This window comes from Adiantum capillus-veneris, chromosome 9 (genome assembly GCF_014529385.1).
Source record: "Adiantum capillus-veneris isolate H3 chromosome 9, ASM1452938v2, whole genome shotgun sequence".
Classification (NCBI taxonomy): domain Eukaryota; kingdom Viridiplantae; phylum Streptophyta; class Polypodiopsida; order Polypodiales; family Pteridaceae; genus Adiantum; species Adiantum capillus-veneris.
The window spans coordinates 132,606,795-132,632,608 of record NC_140939.1 but is presented as its reverse complement, the minus strand read 5'-3'; the positions used below and the strand labels follow the sequence as shown (position 1 = coordinate 132,632,608).

The 25,814-nt window shown below is 43.4% G+C and overlaps 1 protein-coding gene across 1 annotated transcript in view; it reads left to right on the top strand.

Moving 5' to 3' along the window:
* LOC147451197 (uncharacterized) overlaps nt 1-24,631 on the top strand; it is an 81,263-nt gene extending 56,632 nt beyond the window's left edge. The window contains exons 9-11 of the mRNA XM_086520157.1: nt 5,436-5,537; nt 23,843-23,956; nt 24,255-24,631. Of these exons, the coding sequence (XP_086376283.1) occupies nt 5,436-5,537; nt 23,843-23,956; nt 24,255-24,425 (387 nt within the window). The 3' untranslated portion in view covers nt 24,426-24,631. The remainder of the gene's footprint in view (nt 1-5,435; nt 5,538-23,842; nt 23,957-24,254) is intronic.
* Nucleotides 24,632-25,814: the final 1,183 nt, after the last annotated feature.

Genomic DNA, 25,814 nt, shown 5'->3' with positions numbered 1-25,814 from the left:
AACACATTTCGTGGCCCAAAATAGCAGTTCCCTAAATTTGAGGGGATGGTTCCGTTGGACTCCCACCGGTCATCTGACCATCTATCCCCACTGGGACCGCATCCAAAAATGCAATGTGGACCAGTTGTAGGGTACTTTCCATCGGTGACCCCACCTTGGCACTATGCCTTTATTGAGTTCACTTCCCAGTATCCACCAACTTGCTAAGTGCGACGGGGGACCTACATGATCTTGAACTGAGCCTAGACATCCTCTTACTATACGAATTCTAGTGCTGACCAACTTCCCGTCTGCGGGTGAAACTACGGTTCACAATGGCCATACAATGTCCGACCATTTGCAACTTCAAAGAGAGCAGCTAAAAAATTAAACAATAATCATTTGAAAGAAACCAACAACTAAGGTTAGTAGTTGCCACGTCCTTGTGACACTCTTTTATCTTTCTTTTCAGTTGTTTGAAGTGCTAGACATCTGTCTTAGTCTGTTCTTTCAGTTGGCACGTGGTGTGTGTCCTGTTACAATGGTATTGAAGCTTCAGTCGTCCTTCTAAGAGTAGACAGAGCAAGATGGCGTTTTTAGATTTCAAAGATTTTTTTTCCCCCTTTGCGGAAGAGAAAGATACAAGGAACATTTTACATTTCCTACAGTAGTGTGACAACACCTATACTATAGGGAACTACTCAAAACAATCAAAGATCTTTCGACGCACCACTTTTCTTAGTAACAGTGTCAGTGTCATGCAGTGGTGGATGTCTATAGCTACCAAGATGCACACTCTAAGGACTTGGCAAGCTTTCAAGAAAATTTTTACCCGAAGTTACACGACGTCTTCCTTCAAAGTGCAGCTTTTGGCAGAGTGCGGTATTCTGAAAATGCTTGCCACGGAAACCTGTAGTAGTAGCAGGGCTACAGTATCACTGGCATGGGACAAGCAATTCGCAGTTGGGCTTGAGTTCACACTAAGCGGACGCTCGCCTGGGCAGTGACACGTGGCAAGTGTTATGATGGTGGTCCAATGGACACCGTGGCCAGATCACCACCACCTCAGTTAGGAGATAGGCTTAGCTGGATTGGGATATTTGCCAGCTATTGGTAACTCTTAGGAGATACATATGAGTGTTTGGTTCCAGTCGTCGAGACGCATCATCTTCTTCATATATGGTACAGTGTCGTCGTTTAGAGTAGAGAGTCTATACACAGCACGTCTACACCATCCCTGCACATTTGAGCCTCGACACCCCCATTGTACCCGTGAAATCTGGGCTGGAGCTAAGTGTGCTGCCACGCCAGAGTCTGTACTAGTTCCTTTGAGATAGACGAGTCTATATGTTCTGGTCTGCTGCTGTGTCTTTGTGTTGATTTGCTGTTCTCTATTGTTTCCTGTGTTTTCATGCTGTTTGAGTGAGATGTCACACACATTGCACTGAGGAGCACCCACTGCAGAGAGCACGACACACTATCCGCACTACAAAACCCTAACAGATTACAACTTGAAAATCCTAGACATCTATCATCAGGTGTCTCTCTTCAGGATGATAACCTTGGAGGCTCAGTGTGATCGCTATATCATTGGACTACCATCACTGCTACCAGAATAATGTCTTCCAAACTAGTTTCGACTATTCAAGAGCTTATGGACGATGTTGCGGTCATCTACAATCTTATGGAAGGAACCTAAACCTAATTTTAGTGCAAGTCCCATGATGGAAAGATAGTTTGGCTTTCCTGAGAGGAGTGTTCATGTTTGATGAGGAACCTCTGATCGACGTAGGCCGGTGGTCTGGGGAGCATTTAGTTGTATTTGGAGCCTCCAAGCACCGCAGGCTGCGGTATAGGGACCATTTGGTTGCATCAGTCTTCTAAGATCGTGACCCGGACCTTTTAGGTTATTTGCGGGGGCAGTGAGGAGGTAGTCATTGAATACCTTCATACCTAAGAATATCTATCTAGGAGAAGTGCTCAACGATGCTGTATGTTATGTCTTGTAACATGCACATGTAAGCATCTGTGTTGCATTGTGATGTGCCAACCATTGAATATTCCTAATTGGGTGAGATTGCTTGGGTATGTAACTTTAGTGCCTTAAGACACCCCTCTAAATATTAGCTCGGTCTGGGTGTGATGGTTAATTTTACTACGCTAGAATATCAAGAGCTTTGATATGGAATGAGAAAACTGAATGACCCTTGGATATTTCTTTTCTAACTTAAGTTTTTTTTCAGATATAATCGCGGACGATTACTCTTCTTTCAAGAAGAGGGGATGTCACAAACTGGTGACGTGTTGAGGCATTGAAGACCCAAAGGGCTAGGGCTCCTTGATTCTAACATGCAGATTTCGGCCAAGGGGCCTAAAGCCTAGAAGAAGAAGAAGAAGAAGAAGGATTAACTGACTTGTAGATCATCGTCGAGTGGCACAAATAATAAATTGGGTTAGGATTCCCCAACAACTTATGGAATTGGCCGAGGGGCCAAAACCCTTAAAAATAAAGCAAACACACACACACACACACACACAATATCTGGCGCAAAAATTGATGACATGGTAGGTTGTACGCACGGCCAAGATTGGTGCTGACATGCTGATGTGGCAATTGTATGGATTTTCATGATTTTCGCTGGCAGCTTTTGGGGCATAGAATTTGGACCAGATGTTTTTAGAACCTACCTCTTTTCATGTAATTGATTTCGGATAGGCCAAGGCCTTTAAATATCAACCATGGGCTCTCTCTCTGGCATTCTACCACGTGGAGAAGCAGAGGAGAGCCACAGAGTTGTACCTTGTTGAAGTAATATAAACAAAAACCGAAATGGGCACCATCGCTTGGGGCCATTTCAGTTTGAGAGTGGTACTCCTCCACTTTGTGTCTCGCGTGGATTCTCTTTATCTTTCTGTTTAGTTGTTCGAAGTGCTAAATGTCTATCTCAATCTGCTCTTTCAGTTGGCACGTAGTGCCTGTCCCGTTACACCACCCTCATTCAATAGGGTGTTCTACATAATTTTCAGCCCTCTACTCACACATCTCAGGATTTTCGTGGATGATTTTGAAACTTCTCAGGAGCCCAATGCACTACTACTCTCAAAAGCTTGGAGGTGCACCTTTGACACCTAGCTACCAGCTTCTAGGCAGATGCTGCTTATTAGGATATATGCTGATATTTTCCAGCTAACAAAGCTAACTAGTGCTTGTCTTTCCTTCTACCTTCCGGTGGTCCAAGGTAAAGACCCAAGCTTTCACCCACTCAAAGAAGCACCTCACTGAAGTTGGCTGTCCTAGAATGGGCTCTCACGTCTCATGTTCATACTGGTGCTAGTCCTCACTAGTGTAGGTGTGATCCTTTTAGGTACAAAGCAATATTTGGCAAACTAGAAGCTCGAACAAAGGTGATGTTTAAGACAATAGGCATAAGCGTAATCTAATTAGTTCGGATTTTAAACACTTGCTTTTTGGCAACGATCTTAACAACCAATGGTTAATGATCTAAGGTAATGGAAACTTGAAATCTTATGAGAATGCATATAAAATTTCAAAAGAGAGAACATCCCAATTTGGTGATTTTTATTTACCCAAACCAATGTTATGGAACGATTGTGCAGTTGATGCAAGTAGTGAAGGAGAAGCATATAAATCTCGATAATAAGAAAAGCATGTATCAGCCATAGACTTGGCTTGTTCGTGATGTATGTACCATTAGACATTTTAACGTGTGCAATGCCTTGCATCTGTCTAGAAATACGAAGATTTTATAAACGGATTAGATGAACAACCCTTATCAAGAAAGGACTTATGACAAACACATATAGACCGTTTATTAAGCTAACAAGGATCATTAGCTGCAATACATGATTTAGCCTCCATAGATGCATCATGTTCATCCCGTGTGTAGAAGGAAAAGTACGTCCTGCTTGTCCTCACTAGTGTGGGTGCTCCTCATTGGAGTGTGCACAAGTAATCTCTCTCAGGAAAGAACCATAGAGACCATAGCAAGCTATTGAGCAAAGAAACAGTGGAAAAGTAAAATGCAAGACTAGACTCGAAAACAAAGTACACATTTGAAAATAGATTCACTTCTCAACTGAACTCACATACTCACAAATGTATTATCTACATACACTGGCTGGCAGCACACTCAGCTCGGGACCAAGGACTTTCAGGATACACGAGAGGTGTAGATCCTCGACATTGCAATGAAGATAGTACTGGTGACAGTGTGCGACTTTGACTCGAGGACACTAAACTGCAGGATAGACGAGATATTTGTGGCATGATATGTATTACAATGATGAAAATACCTCTGCCACTAAGGTAGACGGGTAGATGAGTGGAGGGTGATAGACCACAAAGGCGCTTTGCCACATCGATGACTTGGCTATCACTCGTCCCTCCCCGCCAAAGTGCTTGGCCAAGTAGCCAACTTAGCATAGCCGGTCCGCTAGCCTAGTCTCCATTTAGGGACTATGACCAAAGTGTGCCACGTCCGCTGACCTCTCTTAACTTTCATCACTATTGTGTGGTGTACAGGTTGCATACAATCTATCTAGCCTGGCCTGTTAAGAAGATTGTGCATTATGGGAAAATGTTTAACCAAGAATTCCTGGTTTGACATGTAACCATAAACTCAATGCCGAAGAGTCACATATGAAATTATTTCATGAAACTCGTTGATAAACAAGCATATGAGACTTAGTATTGTCACGAGACATAGGAGCATTACTAAACTCACCACCCAAGAAGAAATTGAACAACTAGGGATGAGATGAAAGCATTTGTCACAATCGAGCGCAATCATTGGAGGAAATAAAAGCATAAAGAATTAAAAATTCCAATATTTTCCCATTAACCATGCATTGGACAACCATCCATCTGCCTGCCAGATGATTGTTTGTGATGATTGGTTGAAGTTCATTTCTAAGCCATCATACAGGATACATCTTGCGGAGAGAAAAGAAGTAGAACCAGCAAAATCATGTCGATTATGTTCATGAAGAATCACCACATGAGGCCTAAATGTATGTACATAGTGCTGTAGAAAAGCTAACTGCGAGCTAATGTGTCGGCCAAAATCACCTTACAAAAACCTCTTGCACCATAAAATACAACACACACCGCTTGTTGTTGGAGTAAGAAATCCACCCATTGTGTGTTTGGTAAAGGATCAAAAAGGTAGTGCAAGAATTTTAATTAATGTGATTAATATATTTCTAAGAGATGAGTCTTGAGTTTAAGACTCCTCAGATAGTCTATGAAGTCTCTAGGGAAATGTTTCTATGACATTAAAGGTTCTCTCCTCTTCTTCAGGTTCTTCTTTAAATGATCCACACTACCTTTAGTTTATTACCTCTAATAGTTTCCTAGACATCTTGGTAATGCTCAATGAGCTTCTGGATTTCCGTTTTCCTTTTAAAAATGGCATGTATGTCTGATCAATATGCAGGTTGCTGAAGGACGGTGGGATATTGGTCGATTTCGACAAGAACTCGATTCCTTTCTTCAACAAGTTCAAGACATAAATTCTTTATCAGATAGTAAGGACGTGGTAGGGCAAATATATTATGCTTGACTTTTATCTTCAAAGTTAACTCATTTGATTCTATTACATGTAATTTATTGTGCCTCATGGACCATGAGCCTTTAGGAAGTGGAAATTTCCATTCATATGCAAGTGTTGTGTTTCAAAATAAATGGTGTTTAGAATTGATGATAGTAATTGGAGTGTTTGATAATGAGGCAAGATTAGAAACATGAGGGTATTCCTTGGTTTCACACTAGGTCCTGCACATGGATCATGGTATGACTTTTGTGGAGTACTCTAGGGCTCACCATTCTAAGATGAGGGTATTCCTTGGTTGCACAGGAAGGTTTGCAATTAGATGGAAGCTAGGAACATATTCATTTGGAAAAATATCCACCCTAGGATTGAGGCAACACAATCACTTGTATCTTGTTAATTTACTTCCAAGAAATGGCATCAACTCTTTCCACTATCACGTGGTGCTGGTGGTGGGGGAGGTGGTGGCAATGGTGGTGGCGGAGGCGGTGGCACAAGGTCAGTGTCAGAGGGCTGCACCATGTTCCTGAAGACTCCTCCAATCGGAACAGACAGTTGAGAAGGTTGTCTGCTAGAGGCTCTTGGACTTTCTGGTGCCGGAGGAAGGGGTATCACCTAGGACATTAGAGGGGGTAGCATGTAGTTCAGAAACTGCTCGAAAATTTGTAGCATCGGAGATTCTATTGAGGATGTCACGAAGCTTGTCGAGGAGAAATTGCAGGTACTCTGCCAAATCCACAAACGCCATGATGCTCTGTCTGTTCTTGGTAGGACCGATATGCTTTGAGAAAAGCACGTGACTAGAGCTCTGATACCACTTTAATAGGAGGGCACCACTTGCCAACAAAAAAGAACAGACGAAACAAACTTTCAAGCACTTCAATAACAATTGAACTGAAAGAGATGCACGACACATGAGAGGCGGAGTGGCAAAGTTCCACCCCAAGAGAGCACTAGCCCCAACGGTGGCACCCCTTTCAATATTTATTTATATTGCTTCAACTTAGTACAACGGTGTGGCTCTGCTCTGCATTTGTCCCACGCTAGAATAATGCTAGAGAGAGACCCCCAGTTACATATTTAAAGGCCCTTGGCTCAAACTTAAAAGTAATGCATATAAAAAGCATCACGTCAAAAGCATCTAGTCCAAAAGTGTCTCGTCTAAAAGCTGCCAACGCCTTCACGGAAATCCGTATTGCCACGTCAGCAACTTGTCAACGCGTTTAACGAGCGTCGGTACAGTGTCACATCAGCATGTCAACATAAAATCTGGAGCGTCTGTATTGTCCTGCCATGTCATGAGCTGGCTGCGCAAGACTTTTTGAGGGTCCTACTTTAACTCTAGTGACTTGGGCCCCATCGGATAGGGTCCCATAAGCTGGTAAAACTTTAATACGTGTCCCACTCGGCGAGGATCTGGAAGTTGGTGATAACTTCTTTTGCTACTTCTAGGGTTTTGGCCCCTCGGCCGGGATTTGCAAGTCGGTTAGGGACTTCGATGGCTTAACATGTCAGCAATTTGTGACACCATGTGACGCATCAAGAATACCCATCACCTAGTACTTTCTCACTGAAAGTATGGTACAATGTCCTTCGCGATGCTCTATGTCACCCATCCTATGACACATCAGAGATGTCCCTTTGTGGATGGTCGAATGCTTCTTCCCGATGCTCGCTGTCACCCATCTGATGTGACGCATCAAAAGTATCCATTCTTGGTGGCCCTACAGATATCCCCGTTCACAATGCTTACGTCATGACACACTACAAATATCTGTACTCCGATGTTTCAAGCGACAAAAACCCTCTCACTTATAATTCCAATAATTCTTTCAAAATCATTTTCCTGGTGTCTCAAGCAAGAAAACCCTCACTTATAAATCCAATAATTCATTTAGAATTATATTTCTGTTAGATAAAGCTAATTTAGCAACAATTCTACATCTAGGTGAGCTACCAGTTTAAATAGCATTGACACAACATGAGCTGGCATCTAATTAGGCTGAAAGTCACCAACTTTTCTTGTAGCCTTCCAGGTAGAAATGCATCAAAAGCTAGCCCTCTCGAATAGAAGACTTCTTCGGAGAATTTGGCTATGCGGGGGCCGATGGAGCCGATTTATGCAATGGAGATTGTTTGCCACGTTGGTGGTGCTTAATAGGATCTCCGAGCCATAAAGCCTCTAAGGGTTCGAAATTTGCATTTTCATCATCTTCAATTGTTGTAGGTGGCTTTTGCATTATGGAGAGCCGTAACTCCGAACAACTGTTAAGAGATGTTCAGTAGAGGCTGTTAGGAGCACGCTCAAAGCTGACACAAAGGTGATAGTAGGTGCATCGTGCAAGAAGTGGTGGCCATCCGATACAGGCATAGGCTAAACGTAGACAACAAAGCATGGTAGGGAGCTCCTTATCTCCTCCTCCTCCTAGGTCTACAGCTGGTTGGTTTGGTTTAAATTTTATAAACTAAAAGCGAAGACAAAGAAGAGATGAGAAGTTTTACCGTCGTAGAAACAATCCCAAGAGACCCCATAGATCTTTCCAGAGAGTCTCAAACTTAAGAACTATTATTCAAGAGGGAACTAGGGTAACCGATCCCCACACTTGGATGATAGAAAGGTTATTCTAGTTTCCTCCTCTCACACACTTGTTTTTTTTTTTTTTTTTTTTTTTTGGGGGTGGGGGATCACTTCTAAATTACTAGTGGGAAACCTTAAAGTGGAGAAAACCCACAAAGTATATACAAGAAATGCTAATGAATTAAGGCATAGTCAAAACACATGTGAGAAAAGCGCATACAATGACTGGTCAATCTCCTATAGAGACAGACAATCATAAGGAGACTGATGCAAAGCTTGTCTGAAAAAGAAAAAGGTCTAAATCGGTGACTCATAAAAAATAGACCGATTTCTTGATTGCCAAATAGTCCACATGGCCTAGAGCCAATAAAAAATGCTCTATGTTGTCTAAGAGCAGGAGCAAGAATGCCAAACAAAAATGTTTCCCAAAAGGCATAGAAGGAAAACAAGCTCTAAGAAGCCCTGCTATATGATCCAACAAATTGCGAGAGGCAATACAATTCCATAATAGATGAGGACTGTTTCAACATATGCACCATGAACATAACAAAGAGAGGATGTCGCATCGCACCTTGCCATAAAAAAAGCCCACATTTCAAATGCATCTTAGTGCTCCATATAATCCTGGGTCATTTACTCCAAGACAAAGGCAAATACATTTTCCGTATACTATTTGCATAACCATGAACCTATAGCCCAGGAATGAGGAAAGTCTAAACTGAATGCACAGAAAGCTGAGTTAGAGACAGAGGGCCACGAGAAGAGGTGGCCCGATATAGGTTCCAATCCGCCAATCCTCGACTCATTTAGAAGAGGAATAGGCTCAAAAAGTGCAACCAAATTCTGAATCTTTCGCCATAAAGGACGATAATGATAACCCAAGACAAATTGAGTACAAGAATCCGCAAATAGAGCACTCGACCTCTATTATCCAGTACATTTTTAATGAAGTAGCACCTTCTTTTGCAAGGAAATAAGCCTCTGCTTCAATGAATACTTTCCAATCCATGCGAATTTGAACATGTATTCAACCGGGGAGCTTAGTGAAGAAGCTGTACAAGATTTTTCAAGTTAAAATCAGCTTTGTGCAGAGCGGACAGCCAGCATTCTTGCCATCGAAATGACCAAAAGCCGCATCCCAGTGTGTGACCGTCCAATTGCCAAAAGACGCAGAAGAGATCTTTACACACGTTTGCCAACGTAATAGCCAAGGGCTGTCTCTGAGATACAAACTTGAGCAGCAAAAAGGTTTTTCATGTCAATGCATGAAAAGGTATGTTAAGAAATTTCAAACCACCGTGTGAAGAATATTCAGACCACCAATGTTTCGGAGAACAAAGCCTCTTGACAGACATAAGGTGAAGGCACTTTTTAGCATGTTTAGTTTCTAAATAATATCTATGGCCAAAACATAAAATGATCTTTGTTCACTTTCCTTCACATTATGAATGGCAAAAAAAATTGAATATATTCCAATAATCAAGCTTTTGGTTTATCCTTTGCATCACCATTAAGTGATTTGCTGACATGAGATATGCCAACCTAATGGGTATTCAAAATGTCTCACCATATGTGTGAGTTAAGGAACTTCACTTGGCCAAACCAGTGGACCGGTATTTTCTTTGAGGAGAGCAGCAGAGACTAGATTGATGAGGGCTTATGTAGCCTGGGGAGGTTTGGAGAGGACGCGAGTTCAGTTTCAGGAACCTCGAACAAAACTCTGCCTTTTTGACACTGTAGTGGCTTCAACTACGCTTTACGGAGTTCAGATTTGGGGACCCTCAGTGGACCATCACGGTAAATCTGGTAGCACTAATGGATGGAGATGTATGGAGAGGCCCTTAGTCTCTATGATCTCTTAGATGATTTGGCTAAGGCCACAGTGCCACATGAGATTATTTAAGCCGAGCTAGCTGTCCCCCTTCTCGTGGTTGAGGCACTTACAAGATCAGTATCCTTCATGCCCAGTTTATGGGACCTCCCCTTGAGAGATAGATATGCTCAGCTAGCCCTTGAGTCATCCCAACAGCTAGCGCTACAAGGGGATACAGCATGCTGGTATGGGGCAGATGAAATAATGTGACTGATCATGGTTTCAGTCACATGATTTCAGCATGGATAGATTGTCTCCGATCTAGTACTCCTTGGATGCACCCTCCCTATCTCTCACACAAACAGAGATTACTAGACTCATATGTCAGGATCTGATTCAACTAGATACCATGAGCACATGGCTACAGCCGACACAAGAGTCAGGCACGAAGATGGCTTTCTATAGAGAGAATCTTCTCCAACTAATAGAGGATGGATATGTGATCATACCGGCCTATATGGACACTCATTTATCCCATGGGATACGATGTGCTATTAGTCAGATGCGTATATCGTCGCATCAGTTAGAGATTGAGACTGGTAGATTTAGGAGAGTACCAGCAGAGGCCAGGATTCGCCAGTTGCCAAGATTTGCCATTTGTGTCATATAGAGCCAGAGACAAAGTTACATCACATTTGTCATTGTCCGGGATACTATGGGATACGAGGCCGCTTTCATTGTCTATTCAGAGAGGGTTTTGGACCGTTGGCTAGAATCATTAGATATCAGGATCAGAGATGCCTCTTGTTGTTTTTGTTAGAGTTGCGTAGACACAGGGAAAGTCTCTTGAGGAGATCAGGTAGTGGGAGACATTCATAGAGGGAGATCACTGACTTCTTTAGAGCAGGGACTCAGCAGTCTGATGAGCAAGCTTCACAGCAGACTTCAGAGCCCATCTATACCAAAGGTATATTAGTTGACAAAGCCATTAAGCTCAGGAGAGCTAGACGCCCACGTCTACGAGGGCGACCACGACAACGACGGAGGCTTCATTAGAGGATCGGGACTATTCTAGCATGACATGGGAGACGTCCAATACGACTATTTACAGAGTCCGACATTGACAATGCTCTTCAACGACCGATGCAATACTTTTTCGAACGCGCCCGATTCCGGCAGGCATCCTCGGGCATTGATAATGATAGCGATGATGATGATTTTAGTTTTTTACTTTACTTCATTTTATTTTGTACCCAGACACTGTATTAGATCTACCAAGATTGTATTAGTTTGGTCTCATGGGTCATTTTGGCCTTTTGAAGATGTTTAATATAACATTTCATTTCATTTCTCTCTCTCTTTTACAATTCAGTTGTTTCAAGTTGTTGAAGTGAAAGTGTTTCAAAGTTTTGCAGATTGTAGTTGTCTCTGTGTTTCTGTCCGATCCATCGCCGGAAGTGATTACAAGTCAGACCTCATGGGTGGTTGCAAACCAAGGGAAATGGTGAACTCAAGCATTACTCAAGATAATCCTGATAACCCTCTTGTCAAGCATACAAGCCATCCATTGTGGACAGTTTTGATCACGGAATGGTCCTAAAGCATGAGTTTTCTTTGCAAGTCAAAAGGTTAAGATGCCATGACTTGGAGGAGGAACAGCAAGATCACATCAACCATACCACTTCTGAGTGTCGAATCCAAATAGAGTAAGTTGTAGTAAGAGATCTCAAAATAGGTCTGCTTAATGTGTCTTCTCCAAAACAAAGTCAAGGGACTCCCTAAATGGAAAGACTAGCTTGGGATTCCAGCTGATGGTAGTAAAGGACATCCATGAAAGCATCATCTGATTTGGTGGCCAGGATGGAAGAGGCAGCTTTGATGGGTTTGCGGTTTTGGGATGGAAAGATCACGAGAATAGAGTCTCCCAACCTAAAGCAGAGGACAAGCCAGTTGGGCATTAGAATTTTATGAAACACTGCCCTCAGCTCTTGAGCAGAGAGAACGTGGAGTGTGAAATCATGTTAGCAGGAAAATTGAGTGTCCAGGAGATGGTTGGGTAGAGGTGGAATGGCACTGCTGGGGATAGTGTTGGGTATAGTGTATACAGGTCCTTGGACTACGAGCAGTGGCAGCATGCAGGAGGCACCCTCATGTGAGGGGCATTTACCTTGGTACTGGCCATATTATCTGTCAATTGTTTAGGATATGGTAGGACGATGAGGGGGATTGGAGAGTTGTGCCAGGTGGTAGCGTTGACAGGTAGAGATTAGGACTGCCATAAAGGAAAACCATGTAGCCATGTGGACAAGGAGTAGGAGGAAGGGTCCACTGATGCTGTTCGGATGGAGAACTTTCTGTTTGATCCATTGCAACCCTTTTAAATTGTACTATTTATCTTCAAGGCCACTCTTCTCAAATCAGTGATGATAGGGATGATCCATTGCAACCATTTTAAATTGTACTATTTATCTTCAAGAACACTCTTCTCAAAGCAGTGATGATAGAGATCGCTGCAAACAGTCTTGGGAGGTATATCTCAAGCTATGACAAGAACTACCCTACTTATATCTCACACACAAAGGGCTACCCCATGCCTCTTGAGCATTGAAGTCTTGTTCGAAAAACAGATCCTCCACCTCTTTTTGAATCCAGGTCAAAGTGCCTTCTGAAAGAGCTTTCCCTGCAGAACAGAAATTTTCCCTTGTAATACTCATTGGAGCTTCAAAGCATTGAGCGCCCTAGTGAGTAAGGATATGGGGTCAGATGGTCTTCCACAGAAACAACCACCATTAGGATATCATCAATCTACAAATTAACACTTCATAGAACAATTCCTCCCCTTTATCATGGAGTACTTTAAAAGAAAAAAGTGAAATGATTAAAGTATGCATGTAATACTAGAAGCAATAATAAACATAGAAAAAGAAAACTTATGAGATTTGATTATGCCCATCCATCTTGAGGTGATGGTTGCCGTCCTAGACAAAAAACTTTTTTCCTCAAAGATCTTCCCATTCAAGAGGAAATTTTTTCTCAAATTTCTCATTGATCTCTCTCCAAAAATGTCCCCATTCTAACTTACCATTCTTAGTGACAAGCTACTCATAATGTCTTTTTTTTTAAGGAGACAATAATAGGTGCTCCTAGCACATTATACCCTGATATCTCAAATCTTTTAATAAGACCCTTTGTTCCTAGAGCCACAACTCTTATAGCATCATTCTCCATTAGTTTGCACAATGGTATTCAAGGAGGATCTTGAGACCACTTCACTATGAAGCCCTCAACTATCTCTTCTAAGATACTAGACCCGGCTATGGCTGCCTCTTTCTGATAGGCAGACATAGCTCTCCCGATCACATGTGAGACTCCTTAAAGCCTCCCACCAGGCATGCCAAAATCCGAGCACCTCCTGAAGAAATATGTGTGATGGACTTATGAGTTAACAAGTGCAATATGCAGAAGGATCACTGAAAAAAAAAGAGACAATAACACACAAGCTAACAATAGACCGCATGAGAATGAACTGCAGCAACCTCCTGGATTTCTGGTGCTTCTACATTGCTCAACGCAACTGCCAGCAATACATTTGCTGCTTCTATGGCCACTATTGACCAGATTTTTCATTATGTTGGTGTTTCAGAGTCATGCTTGTCTGGCACATCACATTTCAATGTTTGACAGCACAATGGGTGACTTGCACACGGGTTGCTAGTACAATGAATCAGCTGGACTTTTGTGATGTACTATGGCCTCCTCTGCCCTTCTTGGTGGAGGTTACAATGTACATACAACAGCCCCTTTCTGGAGAAAGAAGGGAATATCATAGTCCGCTGGTAGGGGTTTAAAGGTAACCTGTGGGATATATCCATTCCGTGCAGGACAATTTTTACACAGAGGATAACATATCATGACTTGGAGATGGGTAGGTAGCTCCCCCAACTGGCAAAGTGAAATCACATTAGACATTGTTCTCCAGAGCCCTCCACATTGCATCTTAATTTCTAAGACCGTTCCTTTGAAAAGGCCTGAAAGAACTTCCGGAGACGGACCATAAAATGATCCAATCATGTTGAACGGCCATTGGCTTTAAGAAATGGAAAACTTGAAAAACAAGCTGTGACAAGGCAGGTCATCTTATTTCATCACCCGTATCTCACCTTCGACATAGTCTTCTCTGTTAAGCATCACTAATCCATGAGAAGAAATGTTTAGAGGTGTTCTACTTCTTAATTCACAAAAAAATGTTCCATACCTTTCGCTTGATTAACACATTCCGTAAGTTCAACATTTGCTTTTGGAAAAGGTACTCACTACTCATAGGTGCTTCCTTGACAATGGCTGGAGCCCGTATAGATATCCTTATCATCCATATCCGGGATTTGCGCCTAAGCATTTCAAGGATGGCGGCACGAGAATCAAAATTTTCACCTTTTCTAGAGTAAAAGATCGAAAGAAAGTTCCTCCAAGAGTTCGACGACATCTTAACTTTAGGGAATTATACGGAAGAATCAAAGATTTCTTGAGCAGTGGGATTTCTTAAGGATAATGCTATACAGTGGTGGAGCTCAATCGTGACACAACTGCATGCTCCAAGGACATGGAAAGCGTTCAAGACAATTTTTGCACGCAATTATATGACCTCTCTGTTTGAAGTCCAAATTTTGTAAGAATGGGGCAAGTCGAAAATGTTTTCCACGGAGACCATGGAAGACACAACCAAGGGTTTCTCGACGTTTACCTTTTTGTGTCTTTCTTCACGTTGATTCCCTTGGAGGACCAATGCGAGCGATACACAATTGGACTACCATGTCCTCGAAGCTTCTATGATGAATCGCGGAAATAGCTAAGACTAATAGCTTCCGGGACAAAGCATCTGCCACCAAGTTCTTATGTCCCTGCACATGGAGAATCTGGAAGTGAAACTGTGACAAGATGTTAGCCCACCGCATCTGCTTTTCCAAAAGCTGCTTCTGTGACAAGAAGTAGTGTAAACTCTAGTGATCAGTGAAAACCGTAAAATCGGCTCCGAGTAGGTAAATGTCGCCATTGAGTAAGAGAATGGATAACCGCCAAAATCTCTTTCTCATAAATCTGTGTTGTCAATTCCGGCCTTGAAAACAATCGGCTCTCATAGGCAATGACATGGCCTTCTTGCATTACGACCGTTCTCAGACTACGACCACAAGCATCACAATATACTTTGAATGGCTTTTGCAAGTCCCGCAAAGCCAACACTGGTCCAGTAGTCAATTTCTCTTTTAGTGTCTACAAGGCAATCACCTCTGTGGGTCCCCACGAGAAAGGGACTCCTTTCTGTGGCAAAATGTGCAAAGGGTTAGCAGCCTCTACAAATTTTCTAATGAAGCGCACTAAGTCCAAGAAGCTTCTAACTTCATGAATATTCTTCAAACCGGGCCAATCACGTAAAGTTTCAATCTTGTCCGGGTCCATCTCTACGATGTGTCTCAGAAAGTGTATCTCTGAAAAGTCAAAAAGTCGTCCTGAAAGCTGTCTTGTAGACGTCTCCAGGAACAATACAGATCTGATGATAATCACTTCTTCGCATCAATTCGCAAGTAGAATTCTGAAGTCTGTCGAGTATATCATCGATCCTTGTAATGCGGAAATCTCCTCTGGTTCATTGTTTCCTTATCTTGGCCTTGACTAACGCTATAAGGTGGCCGGTTCGGTGGTGTACTACCACGAATCAATCATGTGATCTTCACGACGTAAAGGAGGTAACTCGCTTTGTACGCCTTCCGAGAAACAATCAGCCGCTATTGCAAAAAGAAAATTCTTGTCGTTTCTTTTCGAGGTCAAACATATTCGACCTTCAATCATCATTGAGTTCTCTCAAGAAAAACTGAATTTCATCAAGTACAATCTCTCTTGCCTTGCATTTTTCAAAAGTCACTTTCGTACCCCGATAGTCAACCACGACATTGTTCTTGTGGTACCAAGGGATTCCTAGGAGGACTTCACAACCTCCCAAGGGCATTACGTAGAAGTCCTCGTGCCCTAAACACCCCTGACATTGCAAACGAAGTTTGCCAATGATCGGTGTAATGGAAACATACCGTCCGTGTGCCGCTAGAATTGCCTCCGCCTGTCGGGTATTATTCCAAATCGAGCTGCCAATTCAAGAAGTTGGCCTTGGCTCCTCCATCAAAGAAAAATAAAGGCTTCCTGATCTTTCACTTTGCCTCAAGGGCGGCAAAGTTTTGAACTTTTCGTTCATCTGATTCGGTTCGGGCCCCACTCAAAGTGGTACCAGTTCTGCTTTTATCTGTTCTTTTCTTCCGCACTCGGCTGCTACTATGTAACTCTCAAATTTATGTTCTTTGGTTCATCTTCTTTTCAAGAGTTCTTATCCATCTCTTTCTGCGAGTACAAGTTCTGCTTTTTTGCACTCGTCTGTCCTTTCGGCTTTCCTCTTAACTTGAGAGGAAAAGCAATGGCTACATGCCATCTCGAGTACTCTTATCAATCGGGTAATTCTTCAGGTGTCTCGCCAATCTCATGTCCCTGGAGTACTTAATCAATCTGCTCACTCATATGCCAATCTGTAGTTGACGTTTGTACTCCATTCTGGCAAACTTGTCTAAAAAAGTTATGCCCAAATCTTCATTCTTTTCTTCAGTTCCGGCGCCGGATTTTCAACTTCTCTTTGCCTTCCCAGTGAGAGGTGTCATCTTTGTCAGATTCTTCATGAGACCCCTTGTGTAATCTGGGATTCTTTATGGCTTTATGCCCTGTAAGACAGAGCAATGAAGACGGGAGTGCACCCGATGCGTGATGTATGAAAGGTGGGAGTGACTAATAAGATTGGGGTCGGGGCACGAAGATTCTTTCCCAAAGGCTGTGCGCTGCAAAAAGGATCGGATCCTTCGTAGAAGAAGAATCTTTTTGTGCTTTGATACCACTGTAACAAACTTGGACACCCCAAGTCTAGAGTCTACTGCAACACAACAGAGATTCACTTCAAAAATACTTCACCACTTCAAATCACAGTTCAAAAGAGAGTCGACACGGCCTGGTGTAGTTTCGTGCCAAGAGGTATTGGCCGCAAAGATTGGCGCCCCTTTCGGTATATCTTTTTATATTAATCTTTGAGCAAAGTACAACTCTTGTAGGGTCCTTCGCTCTCAAGCTCTGCGTCCAGATGCCCCCAAGAGTGAGGCCCTTAGGCCTCTTTTATTCTTATAAGGGATGCCAAAAGCAGATCCCCAAAATCAGTCAAACTCAAAAGCAAAAGTTCCAAAAGCAACTGATCCTCAAAAGCTTTCAAAAATTAAAGCATCCAATCCCAAAAGTTGCGTAAATCAGCCAACGCAATTTCCGGATTTCCGTACGGACTGCCACGTTAGCAACGCAATTTGCGGCGCAATTTTCGAGGGTCCGTACATTCAGCCACGTCAGCCTGTCGACGTGTTTTACGGAGCCTGTTTTGCCACGTCACCAGTTTGTGACAGATGAGGATAGAAAGAGCATAAAACGAAGAAAGACTCAAAGACACGGCAAGAACAAGAGGAAGGCTAAGAAGAGCAGATCCACCGAAGATCTTGGAAGTATTCAGACAGTTCTGAGGAAGACTCATCCTCTTCAGAGAGTTTGGACTTCGATGAGCATATGTTTTACTCTAAGAGGAAGCACTTTTATAGAGCCAACCAATATGACTTTCTCAAGGATAAGAGCAAGAAGACTAAAGATTTCAAAGAGGGTGGACAAGCACTGAAGTTTGATACTGTTTCACGCTTTTGAGATACTCATAAAGCCCTTGCTTTCATTCAACAATACGACATAGCTTATTTTGGAGGGCGCTATTCCGAGCACTTCAATGTTAGGAGGGTAGCATCTTATCTAAAGGGAAAAGTACAGACATGGTGGCCCACCCTATTGTTGCGAAAGGAAGCTCCAATGAAGTGGCTATAGTTCAAGCGACTTTTTACTTGTTCTTGGCTCACTCAGGAGTACGAATGGGATGTGATCATCGCTTGGAATCATCTTCACATGACCAAGGAAGATACTTTAGACATTTACTGCCTGAGGTTTTGGGATACTTTTCTACCAGCCTCTTCTTTTAAAAAGATCACCTTTAAGCAACTGATCGAGCGATTTGATGTGGTCTGCCTATAGAGATACGAGATTACTGTTTATTGCAAAAGTCCGAGTCCATACAACTACTAATGGGACATGCTAAGCAAGGGTTTGCAATGCATGCTAGTACTCTTACGTATCCGACTGAACAACTCTCGACAACAAGGACCGAACAAAATTCAAATAACGGTAACAAAGGAACAGGAAAACAAGAAACACCCCCGATTAATAGCAAAAGAGCGAGTTGAGTATCTCAAGGAGGGGAGTGTTTTGGATGTGGAGAGCACGGACATGTGTCGGTTCGATGCCCATAGAAGGCACCCAGAGGACAACTAGAAGAGAAGCTAGAGATTTCCAGAGCAGCCGAAGAGCGCGGAAGAAAAGAAAAGAGGAAAGCAGGACTGGTAGTAGATTGTGTGGAGACCAACCCTGATCAGATGGATGAAAGTACGGAACTTTGCAGAGCATGGGGCAAAGTGTGAGACCAGGAAGCCCTTATTTTCTTTGATTTAAGGGCAAATAGATTGTAGTTGATGTAAAACTGATGGGCGAGTCTGTCCCACTTGTATCGGCTTCGGCCGTTTCCAAATTAATGAAATCCAGTCTTTTTGTTCACTCGATTCTCTTGAAAGAATTGAATGATGATCAAAGGTCAAATATGTTAGACCTCGAAAAAGAACAACAAGAATTTCTGCATGCTCAGGCTGACTGCTTCTCTGAAGACCTGCAAGGGAGTTACCTTCGTTATGTCCTGAAGATCACACGATTGATTTGATTCCTGGTAGTACACCACCGAACCGACCACCTTACCGAGTTACTCGACGGGCCCAAAATGAAGAAATAATGAACCAGGTAAAAGATCTTCTTGAGAAGAGTCTCATCCAACCCAGTACTTCACCATTCTATTTGCTTGTGTTGCTGGTTTTGAAGAAAGATGGATCTTGGAGAATGTGCATTGACTATAGAGCTCTCAATAAAATCACCATCAAGAATAGATTTCCTATCCCAAGGATCAATGATATACTCGACAGACTTCAGGGGTCTACTTGCTTTAGTAGAATCGATCTGAAGAGTTGATATCATCAGATTCAAATTGCTCCTGGAGACGTCTACAAGACAGCTTTCAGGACGACTTTGGGTTTGTACGAATATTTGGTGATGCCATTTGGCCTCACAAATGCTTTGGCTACATTCAACCGCATGATGGATATGATTTTCAAAGAGTACCGATCATTTGTGGGCACTTTCTTTGATGACATCATCGTTTTCTCCAAGAGTGAGACAAAAAGAGTACAGACACTATCTGTTACATGTTTTCTAGGCATTGCGACAACATAAATTGGTTGTAAATGCGAAAAAGAGCGAATTTTTCTTGCCAGAGATATACTTTTTGGGACACATCATCTCAGTGGAGGGTGTAAAGATGGACGCGACCAAAGTTGAGACCATTCGTGATTGGCGTGGTTTGAAGAATGTTCATGAAGTTCGAAGCTTTTTGGGCTTGTGATCATATTACCGGCGGTTCATTCAAAAATTTGCAGAGATAGCTTCTCCTTTGCATGTACTGACTCAGAAAGAGGTTGCTTTTACTTGGGGCTCGACAGAGATTGCAGCCTTCTAGACTCTTAAGGAAAAGTTGACTACGGGACTAGTGTTGGCCTTGCTAGATTGGCAAAAGCCATTCAAAGTTTTCTGTGATGCTTGTGGTTGCAGTCTGGGAGCAGTCGTGATACAAGAAGGCCATGTCATGGCTTATGAGAGCAGCATGTTTTTATGTCTGAACGGTTTGCACAGATTTATGAGAAAGAGCTTTTGGCAATTATCCATGCTCTTATAGAGTGGTGACATTTTCTACTCAGAGCCGCTTTTACTGTGTTCACCGATCACCAAATTTTATAATACTTCGCGTCTCAAAACCAGCTTTTGGAAAAGCAGATGAGGTGGGCTAAAATTCTGTCACAGTTTCTGGGTGCTCTCATGGTTCGAGAAAGCACGCTTAAGGAAACCAAAAGGAAAGGAGCGGCTTTTTCCAAAGCTAAGTATGCGGTTCTATGGCCCTTTCGAGTTTCAAGATAAGATCAACGATGTATCCTTCAGACTGAAGTTGCCAGATACTTGGAAGATTCACAATGCTTTTCATGTGAGTCTGTTCAAACCTTTCAAGGGTGAGGTGCCAGTGGACAAGGAGCTTGAGGAGTAACTTGAAGTAGAAGAGTGCGAGGAGATTCTTGTTCCACAAATAGATACTGGCTCACAAGGAAAGGAAAGTGAAAGGTAAAGTGATACTGCGGTTCTTAGTTAAATTCAAGAACTATTCGGATTGGATGGGAAGTGGATGGAGGAGGACCTGGCAGATACTCCTCGGATACTGGAACTTTACCTTGAGGCTTTTGGTCTAGCTTCGAATATTCCGAGAGATCTTAGAGATCAGTAGGGTTGAATCTGGTGCAGACGAGACTGCACAAGAGGGGAGTTACTCCGCTCCTTTGTCACATTTATCGAGATGGAATAAAGTCACTTATTTCCCTTTGGATTTCAGGGATAATGATGGGTTGATAGTTTCTGTTGTATGACTTTATGAAAGTACTTCGAACTGGAAATTCCCGAAATGAATCTGAAATACATGTGCTCTCTCATGTGACTAGTGTTCGAGTGCATGCTTGAAAGAGGAAATGACTACATCATTTTGGTCTTGTGTTTTCGGAGAGATGTGATGGACATGATAGTAACAAGATTTAGTCAATCGAGACATTTGTGAAGATCTGGGATAGATTTAGATGTGATTGCTAAATATGTTGCCAATTGATCATGATCCAATATCTTGATGGAATTAGTGATATGAATGTGATTTGAATGTTCAGTGATTGTCGTCTTTGTGCAAGTATTGGATATGTGTTGTCTAGTGCGTCAGTGCTTAGAGTCAGTGTTTACTGAACTCATTTTTGGCTTATATTTGATTTTGCAGGCATAATCGAGGGTGATTACAATTCCTTCAAGAGGGGGGAATGTCACAAAGTGATGATGTGGCATGACCACCCGGACGGAGGTCTCGTCCGCCGATGGGGCCCAGGGGACAAAAGAGCTCTAAAATAAACTTTGCGTGGAGCTGCTGACGTGGCAGACAATAAGTTTTCTGCGATTCACGTTGACGTGGGAGGCTGGACGGACACCTGCGAATTGCGGTGCGATTCATGTTGACTACTTTTGGGCGGTAGCTTGAGAGACGAGATGCTTTTGGGACTTCAAGCTTTTCATTGTAATGCTTTTAGGCCTGAGAGCCTTTTTAAGGAATTGCCAGGGTCTTGGGAGCACTGAGTAGACAGAGGAGCCTCGGACATTGTACTTTGCTCAGAATTAATATAAAAATAAATACTAAAAGGGGCGCCAGACTTTGGGGCCAATACCTCTGGGCAAAGAACTACACCGGGCCGTGTCATCTCGCTCCTTGAATTGTGATTAATTTTGTTAAGTGGTTTTAAGTATTTTGTCGTGTCCAAGTCTGCTACATCAACCATTGAATATTCCTAATTGGGTGAGATCGCTTGGGTATGTAATCTTAGTGCATCGAGACACCCATTCAAGATCATCACGGTTTGGGTGTGATGGCTAATTTTTCTACGTGAGAATATCAAGAGCTCTGATATGGAATGAGAAAACTAAATGATCCTCGGGATTGACCCTCCGAATGACCCTTGGATATGTTTGAGCTATTTTGAGTTGTTTTGCAAATATCATGCAATCACGGACAATTACTCTCCTTTCAAGAAGGGGGGATGTCACAAATTGCTGATGTTTCAAGCCACTAAAGTCCCTAGCCAACTTGCAGATCCCGATCGACGAGCCTAAACCCTAGAAGCAGTAGTAGAAGTCCCTAGCCAACTTGCCCTCCCGTTACACATTGTGGGTGACGGGAGCATCGGAAAGAGAATATCAATAGCGAGGGGGAAATTTGGAACTGGGTTAGAACTGTGCCCAAGAGATGAGCAAGCACTTGAATGAAGATGGGTTCAGAGGAAACTTTGAGGAAATACAAATGATTTCTGAGAAAGGGGGTTGCTTTTCAGCCTTCGAGAAAGCTGATGGTTTTCTGTAAAGAGGGCTGTGCATGCTTTTCCGTAAAGAGGTCTATGTTAGCATTGCATCTGTGCGTGAGACTGCATCCAGGGATGCCTGGGTTGTGAGTGTGTAAGCATTTTTTGCAACTTATAAGTCTTTAGCAGGTTTAGACCATTTTTGAAAAGAGGCCATCCGCCCACTTAATAAGTGGGCAGCCACGGATAACTACACCAGCAAACTCCCAGCATGATCTCTCTCCCCCTCTTTGGGTGCCCCTAGCTACCCTATTCTTGCGGGGAAGGAAAAGCGGCCAATAGCCCTATTCTTGCCAGGCTGCTGGGAGCAATAAGAACTCTCTTTCTCTCACTCTTTGGGGGAAGAAAGGCCAGCGCTAGAGAAAAGAAGAGGCTACCTCAGATTTTCAGCCTTGAAGATGATGTCGCCGATGATGTCCAGGGCTGCCCCGAGTGTATTGGATGTCGCCAAGACCATGTAGGCGAGTTCCATCGCGAAGGAGTGCCTCGGGAGATAGTTTCCATCGCGACAAGCTGCTGTTTTTTCTGTTTTCAGCCCATAGACGTCGTAGTCGGGGCTGATTTACGAGAAGGAACCTGAGAGCACACCTGTTCTGTGTGTAGGATTGGAAGAGAAGGTTTCTCTGAGAAGAGATCTCTTCGGGAAAGTTTCTTTTTCGAGAACTGAGTTGGGTTCCGTGTTTTGAGACTTCGAAGGTAACGTTTTCATGTTTTGATCTTGAGTGTTTTTTTGCAGGAACACTTCCTCTTTGCGATGGAGTAGGAGCAGAGGGACGCATGAGCCTTTGTAGGAGAAAAGCGCTCTGAGGAACTAGAGCCAGATCAGCCCAAGGGTTTCGTACCCTGAGTTTGGGGGTAGATCCATGGAACTGAGAGTGGTAGACTCTCGAGTTGGGATTAGGAAGTTGAGATTCCAAGGAAGGACTTTGTGTCCAGGAAAGCAGAGTTGATGCTAAGATCATCTGCGGAAGAGGACTGTGGGACTAGAGTCAGAAAAGAGTTGCAGGGATGCCATGCTGTGAGTCTGGAAGGTGAGATCCAGAGGCGAGAACCTTGGTTCTTGAGGATTTAGAATAAGGAATGGAAGTTGCTTGGAATAGGGTTTTGCCCTGAGAATAGGAAGCCGAGGCTTTTGAGTACCCTCGGGTTTGATTCTTGTATAGACTTCTCCTGAGTAATAAAGATACTTTCATCGGGGAAGGGGGGGAATTGCTTATCTTTTGGTCCTCACTACTGTGTCGATCTTCTGACTCTTTCTATCTGTTTACTTCAATATAATTGGCTTCAGTAATAAGTGATAAATTCTATTTATCCGACTGTATTTTATATTGTTATGCGCTCCGGTTCGTGACAAGAACCCTCCTTGGCCCCTATCCAGGACCTAGTCTGGTTAGGTCAATGGTCATCTAGGCCGTGCATGATAAGATTGACTATCATGTTTGTATATGCATTGAACTTTAAGTTTGAGGTTTGCATACTGTTATGTTTTAGTGATGTAGCCTGTTGGGTTCGGTGTTTCAAGCCTCTGGGAAATTATCTTGGCTTTGTCCTGTTGTATTTGTGACTCTTACAGATAAATTTTCCCCTGATGATTACTTTCTCATTTGCATCTTGGACTTGTTAATGAAACTATTTTGTGGAGATGTTGGCCTTACCTAGCAGTTTTTGTCCTTTGTATGAAGCAGTTTAGTGTTGCTTCCTTTTTTTGCAGGGTGTTCTGCTCATAAACATTAAGCGGCTGAAAGAAAGTCTTTTACCGTCACCACAAAAATGTCTGCAAGCCATATTCACTCTTATACCAGAGCTTGTGTCACAGCTTTATCAGGTATACTTCTGGTGTTCTCATCTCTCTTTTCCGAGCAAGTACATGATTTGAAACAAAAGTACTGAGCATGGTCAGTTATATACAAATTGATGACGTATCCTTGCACCGTGGACTAGTAGCAATTGAACAATCACAGGCTTGTAATAGCAATGCTTGCACTTGCACTCTATCCATTCATTGTTTGTATCTCACTGAAATCTGACAGCTCCTTAAGGGGTGATGACCTGCTTGAAGTACATGTAAGGCACACGTGGTTTCCTCAAACATTCATTATTTTTCTGTTGAAGTGTGCTCTCAGGCATTCATAACTGAAATTCATATGGCCACCAAAAAGTTACTTTCAAAGCCATCGAGTGTAGAAGAGTTTGTGCAGTTGGCCAATTTTCTTCAAGTAAGTTTTCACTCAAAGACATTTATCTGCTATAATGCTTTCAAAGTAAATAAGTACAGTACTGATTGTTTTGATTAAATTCATAAGAAGCACTCTTTTCTTGCCAGTATCTTTTTTTCCAGTAAAAGATCCTTCTATTAGTTACTGAAACTGCCCATAGGGCTACAACCACCTCTTCAAGAGAGGGCTACGACAACCATGGTGGGAGACTCTCCCAATGAAAAAACCAGCATATGTACAATGGGGCTAAATCAAGAAATTGGGGGAGGGAAAAGCCACACAGGTGGTCGGTAGTGCCATCGGAGTACACCCTGGACCATGGTGTAGAAAGGCCCAGGACGCCAGAGTCGAAGGAAAGCCTCTCTGCGCTCCCGCATGCGGTTGGAGCTGCCCTGTAGTTCCTCGAATTTTCCTCTGAGAGTGTGGATCAGCTGTAGCCAAAAAATTGCGAACAGTCTCTGCTGGTGGCACAGGGCGAGCCTCAAAGATGCGGAAGCAACGGGCCCGCAAGATGAACCAGAGGGTCAGGCCACTGATGAGCTCCCAACACTCCTCTCTCTCACTGCACCACTCCTGTGGAGTAAGCTCTGTAGCAGGCTGGAGTGTAGGTCGCCCCTCCTGCATCACTATCATCCTGTTGGTGGAAGATAGCTCAAACTGAAGTGCCGGGCCCATGAGGGTGGACTAAGCCGCTGCTCCCCAAGTGTACTGTCGAGCCGTGGAGAGAGCAGGCATCAGCCGAAGAACTCGAAGCCACACCTGCTGTGCCGAATGACAGTCCCAAAGATAGTGACGCTGACTCTCCACAAGATGGTCACAAGCTGCACATGCAGCCAAGAGACCACTATGCACCAGCTCCCAACTGCTGTAGCTCTGTGTGCGACCAGCCACTGAAACAAGGTGACTCGCCTCGGCTGTCTGGAGTCCCACAAACTCTCCCAGAAGGCTGCCAAGAACTCAACTGTGAGACTCTCCTCCTGCCAATGAGGTGTTGCAGCGAGCCGGGCCTCTCTCTGTGCTGCTGGTATATGAAGTCCCAGTCGAACAATGTACTGAAACAACCGGACACGTGGGTGGTCTGCAGAAGAGAAGGGGTCCCTCCAGAGCCACTCACCAAGATCCCGCTGTACTCGTGCCAGTGGACAGCACTCCCAAGCCCACAGCCTCCATTGTCCAGTCTCAAGAGCTGCTGGCTCAGGATCGATGACACAAGTCCTCCCACAGATGCCCACTACTCGGATCCTCTGAAAACAGCACTTCGCCACCTGCGCGGCCTCTACTGCAACTCGCTGTAAGCGTCCCCCACCCTGAAGCTCGAAGAAAAGGGATGGGACAGTCTCTGAGCACGCCTTGATTGAGATGAGAACCTCCAGTCGTGTGAAGGCTCCCATCCACCTGGGTGCTATTGGCTCGAGAGGCGTGAGCCACTCAGCTGGAACTGCCTCTGAGATGTCCTGGCACATGCTC